Source organism: Pygoscelis adeliae, unplaced genomic scaffold (assembly GCF_000699105.1).
Source record: "Pygoscelis adeliae isolate BGI_AS28 unplaced genomic scaffold, ASM69910v1 Scaffold38, whole genome shotgun sequence".
In the NCBI taxonomy this organism is placed as follows: Eukaryota; Metazoa; Chordata; class Aves; order Sphenisciformes; family Spheniscidae; genus Pygoscelis; species Pygoscelis adeliae.
The window spans coordinates 18,003,037-18,014,857 of record NW_008825614.1 but is presented as its reverse complement, the minus strand read 5'-3'; the positions used below and the strand labels follow the sequence as shown (position 1 = coordinate 18,014,857).

The 11,821-nt window shown below is 44.5% G+C and overlaps 1 protein-coding gene across 1 annotated transcript in view; it reads right to left on the bottom strand.

The window, feature by feature from the left end:
• Window positions 1-10,448: 10,448 nt before the first annotated feature.
• Window positions 10,449-11,821, bottom strand: part of RIC8B (RIC8 guanine nucleotide exchange factor B) — a 46,221-nt gene continuing 44,848 nt past the window's right edge. Inside the window, exon 11 of the mRNA XM_009333066.1 lies at window positions 10,449-11,540. Within this exon, the coding sequence (XP_009331341.1) occupies window positions 11,429-11,540 (112 nt within the window). The 3' untranslated portion in view covers window positions 10,449-11,428. The remainder of the gene's footprint in view (window positions 11,541-11,821) is intronic.

Sequence of the window (11,821 nt, the reverse complement as noted above, 5' to 3'; positions counted from 1 at the left end):
GTGTCATACCTCTGACACCTTTACTGTGCTGACAGATACGTTTTAAACTGGCCAGCAAGTTTAAAAGCTACCAGAGGGGACACAGGTAAAGGAGGAAAACACACGTGTACCTACCCACAGTGATGGTGTGATCAGAAAGCAGGTTATTAGAAGGATGAAACAATTATCGAAGTAATTGTTGAGAAAGACCCTCTGCTCATGCACACAAGAACCAACAAAACCCATTTCCTACAGGTCTGTGCCCAGCTGCTGATAGCACCTAAGAAGGTGTCAGCTTGGCCCAAAACCCTACCTGCAGTAAGGTACTTACTCATTTCTTTTTCACATGGATCCTCTGGTGTTTTATAAAGGCTAAGCGCACACTTGAACCCTTCCCTCTCCTCTCCCTGCATCCTTTAGTTAAATTTTAGGTGACTTGATACCTCTGAGAAATCCACCCATCGCCCACACTCTGTGGAAGGAGACCAGCAGAGGCCACAAGAGCCTGGGAGGGAGGCAGAGGGACCCATGCACCAGGTGGGTTGAAAAGAAAAGAATTAGCACCAGTCCCAAAGAATTAGCACCAGTCCCAGGCTGAGACACAAGATATTTAAGACATTAACCATTAAAACTGATAGACCAAGCAATGAGAACAATGTGCAAAGGTGCCTGAAATTTAAAAAAATATTAAAAACAAGAGGTAAAATTTGACCTGTTGCTTGCTGGGAATTTTTTGTTTGAAAGGAGTGTGGGAGACACGATACCTAAAAGGCTTTGACACGAAGACCTGCGTTACAAGTAACTGGTACAACGCACAGACATTTTGAGGGCCTGCAGCCCCACAATAGCACATGAAACACCAATGGCAGCAGCAAGCCTGGCTGTCCAGATTTGAAGGTGAGTTGACCAACCGAAGAGCTCCAGGTGACAGCAAGCCCACCAGACCTCACAGCCTGTCGCTTCAATGCCCAATTATGCACATAAAATATTATTTTGGTTTTTTTCAGCTTCATTAAATAAATCAAGATTTTATATACCTTCTTCCTACAGAGATATTTGGTGGTTGTCAACCTCTGGCTCTTGGTGGTTCCTAGGGTCTCTGGGCCCCTGTTAAACAGTTTGTGAATGATAATTAAACAAAGCAAGTCTATGAGCTCAACAGCCACTATCCCGCGTTTGCACCTCCCCTGGAAAATTGTGGTGGTCTGCAAAGCAAAAATTACAAAACCCATCTGCTCTGGCTCCCACACAGCCTCCCCTTAGCCTTCCCCTGAGTGTGCTAAGCAGCACAATCGTAAATCATCTCACTGGGGTTTTCAGGCCTCTGCAGATACGTGGGTAACGGTCACTGAAGCTGGCTGCAGTCATGGTCTCACCAGCACCGTGCAGAGGGGATCAACTCTTTATGGCTAACGGCGCTTTCCCGCATTCCCTGTGCAGGGATTATGGAGCCTCTGCGTAACTCACTGGCTTTGACCATTACACACCATCTCTGTGCTATCTCCAGCACTTTCAGGTTGTTTTCCAAATCACAGATAGAGACATTGAGTCCCCCAGGGCCACAGGTCTTCCAGGAACCTGTTGGACATTTTCCTTTGGATGATGTACTCCAACAGCAGTTACAGCTCAGATACTGCTGAGCTACTTACGGACATGCTATATACATGCACCGACTTCAGCATTACTTTTTCTCATAATGTTACTTTTTACTTAAGCAGGGACCATGCATTTCCACCTTTAACCCAGCTTCAGGAGAACCTTTGTCTCTAAAATCATATCAACCCACATGAGTGAACATCTCAGCTGTATCACACACTCAGAGTTCAGGTATTTTCCCTTGTTTTTCTCAATTTTTTTCCAACTATCAACTACAAAGAGGCAGCGGGACTCACACAGTGAGCCACCATCACAGGCAAGGAAGTTTACTTCCCGAAGTTAAAACAGGGCAGCATCAGGGAAACCAAAGTGTGGGTGGGGAATCTCTTACCTCTTCTGTCCTTGGGCACAGCTACCTTTCAGTTTTTTCTCTTGCACATCAGCCACACCAAACTCCACTCTTCTCTAAAGAAAAGCAAAGCCAAACCGCTCATCCCACAGCCACAGAAACTCTAGGAGGTATTGACCTCTACTGGTGCAAGGGCTTTACCAAGCAAAATCTAGGAGGAATAGTAAAAATTATGGCCTTTTTAAACTCTTCCAAACAACTACAGAAGGAAATGAGAACTTTCTGTGCCATTTTAATGTCCCGCTGTTTTAGTAAAAATTTGACATGACTGTTTTATTTCATTTCAGGATTTTTTCTTATTTCCTGATTTCACCTTTTCTTTGTTTACTTATTTTTCCTTCCTCCCATTCTTAGAGAATTTGCAGAGGTTAAAAAGAACACACGCACACAAAAATTTGGAAACAGAAAATAGATACTCCTTTTTTCCATCTGACTACCTTTTCCAGATGTTTTTGAATGGGAACAACCAACCAGGCAAAAAAGGCCTTGAATGCTAAATTAAAAAAAAATCGGTGGGGGCGGGAATGACAGAAGTGGAAATGTGAAAAGAAGAGCAGACGGCTCCTAAGAGCAGGACATCCCACCCCAGACTGGACCTCCTCACCCTCCAACCGCAGAAGCAGAGGTTATTCGCAGGCTCACTGGCTCTCTGGCCTCACCTCCTACCAAGTCTTTATTTCCCAGAAAGCCTCTTTCCAGGCCCACAACAGGTAGCAGGAGTGTCTGGACTCTGGTTCTCACCAGGCGGATGCAGGAGCTATGGTGGCACTGACACAGCCTTACCTGTACTCTTGGCGTGCCTCCGGGAAACACAAGACATACTTAGAAAGGCATTTTGCCTTAGGCTGGGAAAAAACTGTCGTCATCTTCCATAGTTGTCCAAGAAATGACAATGAACAAATGGCTCCCTGTCACTCATTATTTTATTATGGGTTTGCCTCCATGCGAACAAGCTACATCATGACCTAGGGAATGAAAACCACCTGATTCTTGCAGGTTTGCACCCAATATTGCCATTTCTTCACTGCAGTAATTCAAGCTCCCCATCCCTACGCCTCTTACAACCCTGTTGCTCCTCTCGCCGTGCCTCAAGAAGGGCCCCAAGCCTTTCCATGGTGTGCCCAGGTCCCCCATGGCCTGGGGGGACCAGCAGGACCTGCTGCAGCCCCTCGCGGAGACAGCCCGGGGGGTTTCCGTCTGCCAGCCGGCCATTTGAGGGATTATTTCTACCTGAAGCGTAGGGCTAGGTCCTAACATACTTTGCTATGAATAAAAAAAGACAGGCCACTAGTTAACAAATAACAAAACCACCACAGTCGAAACATCTGCTTACATCCTTGGATATCATCTCTGGAGAGGAGGAGCCTTGCTGTCAACTCAGCTGCAGCGCTGCCAGGGTGGCGAGGACAGGCCAGCCACTACCTACGGGGCTTCCCGACAGCAATGGCCCTTCTCCCTCTGCCATCCCTGGCCTGCTGGGACATGGCTCCCACTGTCTTTCCCCACCCCGGGGCTTGGGTAGAGCGGTCGGTCTCTGCCAGCCTTGTTTCTTGCTTGTACAGGCGGGCCCATGAAGGGCCATGTCTGCCATGTTGTGTTGGCCGCCTGGGCGTGGCTCGCTGTAGTTACCGGCGGGAGGCCTTGCAGGGCTGCCAGGACACAAAATGTTGTTTCCTCCTACAACTGCTGTCCCCAGGGAGGGGAAAAGCATGATTTTTTTCCACGGTGCCTCCCAAAGGCCAGAGAGGCTCTTTCCAGAGTGGCCCTGGGGGAAAAAACCCTTAAAGCGGGGCACGCTGGGAGCGGGGCCGCGGGGCACCGCTGTGCCGGGCAGGAGCCGCGGGGGCAGCCCGGCCCGGCTCCCCAAGGAGTGACGTTCATCAGCACCCCGCCGGCTGTTTTGTCCCAGCCTTATTTATTTGTTATGAATAATTACAGCTCCCCTTTCCCCTCCCCTCCGGCCTGGGCACAAAGCAGCCCTCTCCCCAAAAGGCAGCGGCATGTAAAAGTTTGTTGTCGCATCTCCATTAAACTGTACGCTCTCCACCCGCCAGCGATAATGCACTTCAGATAATTCGTTGACGCAATATATTTTCCAGGATAGGCTTTTGTTTTCTTTCTTGGCCGCTCACCCTCTTTCTGTGGTCAGTTTTGCTCATTTCTCTTGTAAGCTGTCTAGAGGCAGAGAAAAGGCTTTCAGTTTTAAGCAGTTTCCTTTTCAGTCCCCCTTTATTGAATTCCAACCTCCATTTTTTTTTTTTTTTTTTTTAAGCATAGGGACATCATTTATCTTGGACTTTAAGTTGCAGGGGCCTTCAAGGGGCTTCTTTTTTTCTTTCCCAGCTGCATTTGTTGACACACAGTCAATCTGTTTTTTGCCTTCGTTCCCCCTCTTCCCCCCAGCAGGCCATAAAGTATCGACAGCTGTGCCCTTTATTAGCATAGCCATTTTAAGCACAACAAGGGGGAAGAGACTAAATATATTACAGCCATTACCTCTGTCAAAAAGTGACAATTTTAAAACATTTTAGCTTTTCACTGGGAAAGCTGGCAGCACAAAAGAAAGTGCTATAATTTTATTGTAAATGCTTTTTAAATATGGGTCACTTGGCCATAATCAATAGAAAGGATGGAAAAGTTCAAAGCTTGAGAACAGTTCAGGCAGATAGCAGAATTTTTTTTTTTTTTTTTTAAAAAGGCTTGTCTTTAAAATATGCTAATTGGGGCAAAAATACAACAGTGAGAAGCATGCAAAATAAGATCTTGTTCCTGGCGGTTTTGTTTTCCGTGCAGCTCTGTTCATGCTTTTCCCATCTACTTATAAGTGTGTTTTACAACTTGGATGGGAATTATTCCTCCCCAACAGGGTGTTATGAACATTTGGGGACTGAGAAAACAGGAGGAAATCCAGGCAGTCACTACTCTTTTCTCAAAAAGGAAAAAAAAAAGAAAACCCAAACCTACTGTTTTTTCAAATGCTTTTGGAAGTGTGATGTGCCGCAGCACTGATTTACCAGGAAAGATCACTTCCTGAGGATAAAATAATCCTGAAGCCTCAGAATCCTGGTAGTTTAGGTTCACATTTGGATTCTCACACTTTCAGGTTTTTATATGGCAGAAACTTGTATTTTAAGCTTCCAGAATGAGGAATTGGCCTTTTTGATTAGATGAGGACTAACGCCCACAGTCAGCATCTGTTACAAGCTCTAAAAGGTAAAAGAGGGCTTACAGGTGCCCTGAAGCCTGTGGATCTTGGCTGCTTTTGCTTTAATTTGTAATGGGTTTATCAGGCAAAGAGGAAGGGGCAATCTCAGCAGGGTTTATTTTGAATGGCTTCACCTTCCTCTCCATTTGTAACATCTGGAGAGAACTTATAAGTCTTTTCTCTCTCTTATCTGTACCTCCCTAACTGCAATTTTTGCTCAAGGTTTCACTTTGCTTTTTAGATTTCAGAACATATGTAAAACTTGGCTTATACCAAGGCAAGTTGTTAAACAGGCTCCCAAAAGCAAAGCTGCTTTAAAGGATCTATTTAAGCAAAAGTCCATGAAATCCTACACACAATATACAGTACCTATCAACTGTTGCGATGCAGCGTTTGTCTCGTGGTGGTTCCTGGGGGCCCGTATCCCACTGCACTGAGCACTCTGAATTTGCAGGAGAGAGTGAGCAAGCATCCTGCTCTGGGAAGAGTTCGGTCCATGGCAAAGGGGAAAGGGGAAGGAAATCTCACCACCCATCTTTTGGCAACCAATTTAGCAGTTAAATGTAACCAGCTGGTCTCCCCAGGCTCCCTCTGTAGTTGAGGGAGGGAAAGCAAAGCTCCTGCAGAGGGTCATTCAGTGCACCCAAATTAGCCTTACTCTGAATTGTCCTCTCTCTCATCCGTGACTGGAGAAGGAGTTTGAAGAGACTACCCGGGTAATTTAGCCAGCTAAGATGGGTGGTCTGAATAATTCCTTCCCCAGCAACCTCTAAAAGCCTGCCTAGGTACCCCACAGAGATTGGCATGCCGTCGGAGGGATCGATTCCCAAGCACGTCAGCAGTTCAGTAATCTGCGCTCACGCCTGCTCTAGAGAAAGCCAGGATGCTCGAGTTGCTTACTTGATCCTGTTGGACCCTGTAGCTCCCAGCCAGGAGAGGGAACTGACCTGAGCCACGTGCTGTCAGATGATAACGTTGGACTGGTTGTGGCGATGGTCAGTTTTGGGGGATTTTTTTTTTCCCCACCTGTCAGACTACATCTGCTGTCCTCAAGCCTGGCCAGAGGCCACCGAGATGGGAGTAGCTGCAGGACAGCCTGGCCCTCAGATGTGTCTAATGGAATTGAAAGTGGCTCCGGTGCTGCACAGACAGGTGACATGGCTGCTCCTACCTCTTTCCCAACAAACGAGTTTGGTCCCTTCTTGTGGGACCCCCTCTCCCTCATCCTCACTTGCACAGAGCAAGGAATGGGGGCTCGCTCTCAAGAAGGAAAGCAAGTCACTGAGGGACAGACATGCAACAGCCAAAGCGTTACCGATTCTCGCAACCAAAGGCAATATCCTAATGAAGGCACAGCCTTCCACAGGGCCAAGCGACAGGTAAAAGCAGAGGATTAACCGGACTCACCTGCAGACAGTGGTGCTGGTGGTGAGAGGAGGAGCCCTGAAAAACACTCAGCTTTACCACAAGCAGGCAATTACCACCATTTTCCATGCCACGCAGCCACCTGCATCTCCCCCATCCGCCCGGCCGCCCTGCGGCCTGTGCCTTTCCTGGTTACCCACAGGCAGCAGGAGACAGGCAGGGGGGGCTCCCGAGTCCCACCTCCGCCAGGCAGGGCCTCCGCTGCCCTCAGGTCACCCCCAGGCAGCTGGCTGGCAGCAGAGGTCAGGAAGGAGCGACAGCATACCTTCCCAGGCTCTTCTGCCTGCTCTTCAGCCAGCGCTGAGCTGCCTGCGCTAGAGCCGCTTCCGCATTCCCAGGCAAACCCAGCTGGAGGATACACGGCAAAGCTAAAAGAACATCACTTCCCCCCAAAATTCTTGGTCTAAATATTGCACCGCCAGAGCGAGAACACGGATTTTGGAGAGAACCAACTTCAGGAGGAGCAAAAGTTTTTGCACGAAGGAACCAGGAAATGTTCCCTATTGCTTTTCGTAAGAGCCAGAGCCATCCAAGTAACTAAGATGTTAACATAACAAAGATTTTCCTTTGCCAGATTAAATTGTGCTCTCTTTTTATTTTTTTTTTTTTCCCTGAAAGTGAGCTACATCTTTGTACCACCACTAAATCATCATTTTTCCGTGCTTGGCCAGAAGAGAATCTGACCTGTGCAACTGTTTAACTTGCTGCTCATCAAAGACCGGCAAAGTCTGGCTCTCAACTGTTTGAACAGTGGAAGAGTCTTTTTACAGCCAGACTTACTAAAGCGCAGGATTTTATTAGCTGTTTTGTGATAATAAGGTGAAGGACAATGTTGTGGAATGCTCCTTGAGGAGATTTGGGACCTTGTACACTTCGGGTTTACTTTCCTCTTTCGGACTAGGATGCGTGGCAACCAACTAATACAACAGCTTCATGGTAATATTCTCTTCCTTAAAGTCACCTTTGACAACCAATTTTTCACTCAGGTAGAGGAAAATTATTACTTGAAGAACTGTAAGAGAAATATACTATTGCCCAGTTGTTTTTTTTTGGTTTTTTTTGTTGTTTTTTTTTTTAAAGCCATTGCAGATTTTCAGGTACTTGGAAAAGGTCCAGATATAGGGTGAAAAATCTATTTTGGCCACATGCATATACAGCAATGTTGTATATTCAAAACATCAAAGGTAATGTGGTTTTCCTCTGCGGCAAATTTCTTTAAAGTTCTGGTAATTTTCTCACAACATTTTTAATGGATTATAAACATCCCTCTTTCCTGAAAACCACTTTTGGGGCACATAAAGTTTCAATTAGCATTTGAGAATACCTGCCAGGAAGTTTTCATGAACATTTAAACAAATACATCTGCGTTATTTTGCAAAAGAACAAAGTATTCTGACAAATTTCAGCAATTTCCCATCATCTTTTGTTTCGTAACTCTAATGGGAAACAAAGAAAAGCAAAGCTTCCAAATCATTGACGAGCTTTAATGAGAACTGTGTTACTTCGGACTGTTGATGCCAAAATAAAGATTGAAACACAAGGTTTTGTATTTGGGATGGACTGTGAAAGGCTTTTTGGGAATGAAAGGTACAGGTCTCTGAAACCCACTGGCTAACACCTTTACAGTCACCACAGAAAACCTATTGACATTTTACTCAGAAGAGTTCATTTTTCCAATTACAGTATTTTCTGTGTCAACTGTACTCAAATGTTTTGGAGGAAAAATGAAAGCATGTATTTATATAATCAAATAACCTTATTTCATATAATACAGAATAGCTCATACCATATGGAATGTAATGCATTAGTCAAATACGTATATAATGACTCTATCAGAGCTACTGCTAGCAGAGGCAGCAAACCTGTCATCGCTCCCCAGGCTTCAGACCACCAGGTATTGAAGTGTTGCACGCTGCAGCAGATTCCCACCGTCACATCTGAACAGGAACTTCGGACACTCGTTCAAGCGCAGATGCGGCACCTCCGTGCTGTTGGGGAGGAAAGAGAGAGCATTCCCCAAACTGCTCGGGCTCACTGCCCAGGGCCGGTTTAAATAAGGCTCGGTTGCCCCAGCCTCCAATTTTGGAGGTTCAGCTTTGAAAATAAACTCAGGAGCAAATCCTAATTTCATAGTAAACAAACAATTCCAAGGAGCTTTTTTTTTTTTTTTTTAGACCACCAAATACTCCCTTTACTTTTCTCCGGACTCCCAATCCAAGAGAAATCTTAACACATGCTAGGTTACTTTGAAGAGAAAGCAATCATCATACAGCACACAAGGAAGCAGATGCGCTGTTGTGTTGGAGGAACTTTGTCCCAAGATTTTCCAGCCGGTGCAGCTAAGGGTGGACCTACGTTACGTTTCAAAGACAAGCCACAAATCTTGCAGCACCCCTTCCACAGGCCATCATCTTGGAACAAGAGATGCTTTGGGATACTGCAGTACTGGAAGTTATTAATTCAACTAGATCAACCTGCACTCCCACTACAGGCAACCCAATTATGAAAATCACTCCTGAGCTAGAGGAATCAGGCAGAACCTTCTATGCTTGGTCTTCATTTTTTTTCTTTTTACTCGAAGCAGCATCTCACATCTGTAAAACCTACTGCGAGCATGTATTTTCCAAGATAAACTGAACAGAAGAGCTGTTTATTGCAACTGTTGTTGCCCTGTTGCAATTGGCAGGAGCCAGCCCACAACAGCCTCACGCTATACCATTTGTAACGAGTTTTTTTAATAGATTTTATTAATCTCTTTAGCCAGCTAATTGTAGGAGCATATTCTACAACTTGTAAAGCAACAAATTGAGATTTTGCTCTTTTTCATGCTCTGTACTCATCCCTCTATAGCAACCCATATAGAAACCTATTACTGAAATAACTGCTTCTCCGGCCCCAAGAAACAGCCTCAGCTGATACCAAGACAGGACTCAATTAACCATTAACAGAGCTAGTGAAGTTTTGCTCCTCAGGGAGGGTTCATAAATTCTTTGCACCTGCAATGCACTTAATACTTGCCCGTGCCGGGCTCAGAGTAGTCAGTGGATGATGCCAAACCCAGAATTACATTTTTGACACCCAGCTTAGATGCAGCTAAGCATTTTTTTTGCTCCTGGACCACTCCTCCCTCCCCCTTTCAGATTCATGCATAATGGGTATAATTACAGTATTATCAATACATTGATGGGTTTTGCTTTAGCTATTGCTGTGTGCAAACAGTAGCTGGCTTCCTTTTCCCCCTATGCAAATTGTGATGCTCCACGTGGATGCCAGCAGACAATGTAGCCCAAGTCAAGTCATAACCCAAAACATCGATGATTTTAACATTCAGAAAGGTCCCTGCTCACAGAAATGTATAGAATTAATGTCCCTAAGTTCCCTTGTTTGTTTAAAAAGAAAAAAAAAAGGGCATTGCTATGGCTGGGCAGCGTCCTTTGGGAAAACAAATTTACTGTTGAGAGGACAGCAGTGCATTATTTCTTTTTAGCCCTTTCGGAAGACTAAGGAGATCTGTGGAAGCTCCTCACATGGGAAACCACAGCACGATTTCATACCAAGTCCTCCCTTTACAAGGTCTTTGAACATCAACTTCCTTAGTTCAGGGAACCAGTGTCAAGTCGTAGGAAACAAACTGGAGAACCTTCACCAACCTCTGAAAGGTTCACAAGGAATGGCATGTGTAATGCTTCTGAGCAAAAAAAAAAAAAAAAAGGAATTACAAACCAAGACATGGATTATTCATCACGTAATTCACGCTGGGAGAAACACAGAGAGAAAGAAACCAAGCAGGCAAAGAGGCAACAGCAGCAGTGCAGCACACCTAAAACTTTAATCTTTGTTTTTAAAGAGTACAGAGTTGAAAGTAACACTTTATTCTCCTTCCCAACTTCCCATTCTCTATCCCATCACTGCCTAAGTTCTCCCTAAAAGGAAATATTTCTTTGTTGATTAGTTTGACTTCCCTTCAAGTGAGGCATACCTGTTAATCTCCAAAAGTAGGCCCCGATTCAGTAAAACACTTGCACGTGCACTTCACTTTAGTCCACCTCCATTGATGGCAACGTTTAAGTGTACATACTTGAATGCTGTTTTGAATAGGGATGTTTTTACTTAACCAAAGATGAGGGGGAGGTATATTCGTGTGGTCTTAACGGGGGAGGGGAGGGAGGGAGGACATACAATATACATCATCTTGTTCCCAATTTAAAGGTAATTTTAGCAGCAGTCAGCAACTGACACATTGGTAAAATCTTAAGCAGCAGCTTAACCACAGAAGTGTGTAGCAGTAAGAAATCCAATGACATTTTAAAAAGGGTAGCTCTGAAATCACTGCTGAATGCCAGTTAAAGCAGCTTCACGAAGTCAGCCAGACTTCTAAGTTTAAACACCCCCTGGTCCTAATGCCATTAAGCAAACACGCTTCTTTAATTACAATTATATAAAGGGAGAGACCGGCAAGACAATACAAAAAAATATCAAGAATGGGAAAACCTACAGAGTTCAGAGAACAGGATTCTGAAAAATTAAAGTGTTTGTATTTTATTTTACATTGTGGGCTTTCACTTTTTATCCCTTTGAAATACATCTAGTTTTAAATTAATAAAGATCATAAACTAATAAATTGATATGTTCTTTAAACAGACATAATAAAAATTCAGACATTACACCACAGGACCCATCATTTAAATATCCCAATAACAGAACAGTTAAAGTGATGCTGGCTGATGTGAGGATAAAATGCCTAGATAAAAGATGCCGTGGCTCTAAGGAAAAGTGTGGATTAGAGGAGAATTGAGAGTGAAGCAGGTGATGCTTTAGTCTGAATCTGAACTGTCTCGCTTGTTGGTATGGTACTGGCTGACTGCTTCTTCCAAAGGAGCCATTGTACCATCCGGCCGCACTCCCATTGGTTTTATAAGCTCATCTCTGTAAGAGATTTAAAAAAAGAACATATATTAGCATATGCACACATATCAATTCATATGTGTATAATACAGTCACATACAGTATATGCTTTAGTACATAATGAGCCTTTAAAAGGAAGTTATTCCTGCTAAAGCCCTCTGTTTTGAAGAAAGAGGAACAAAAAACCTTCCAAAATAGGTGGGAGGGGAAGAGCAGGACAGATAAAGACTTCATTCATGTAGGCCAAACCTACTTAGCCAATTAAAGACACCATGAAAAGTCAGTGCCTAATAGGCTCAAGA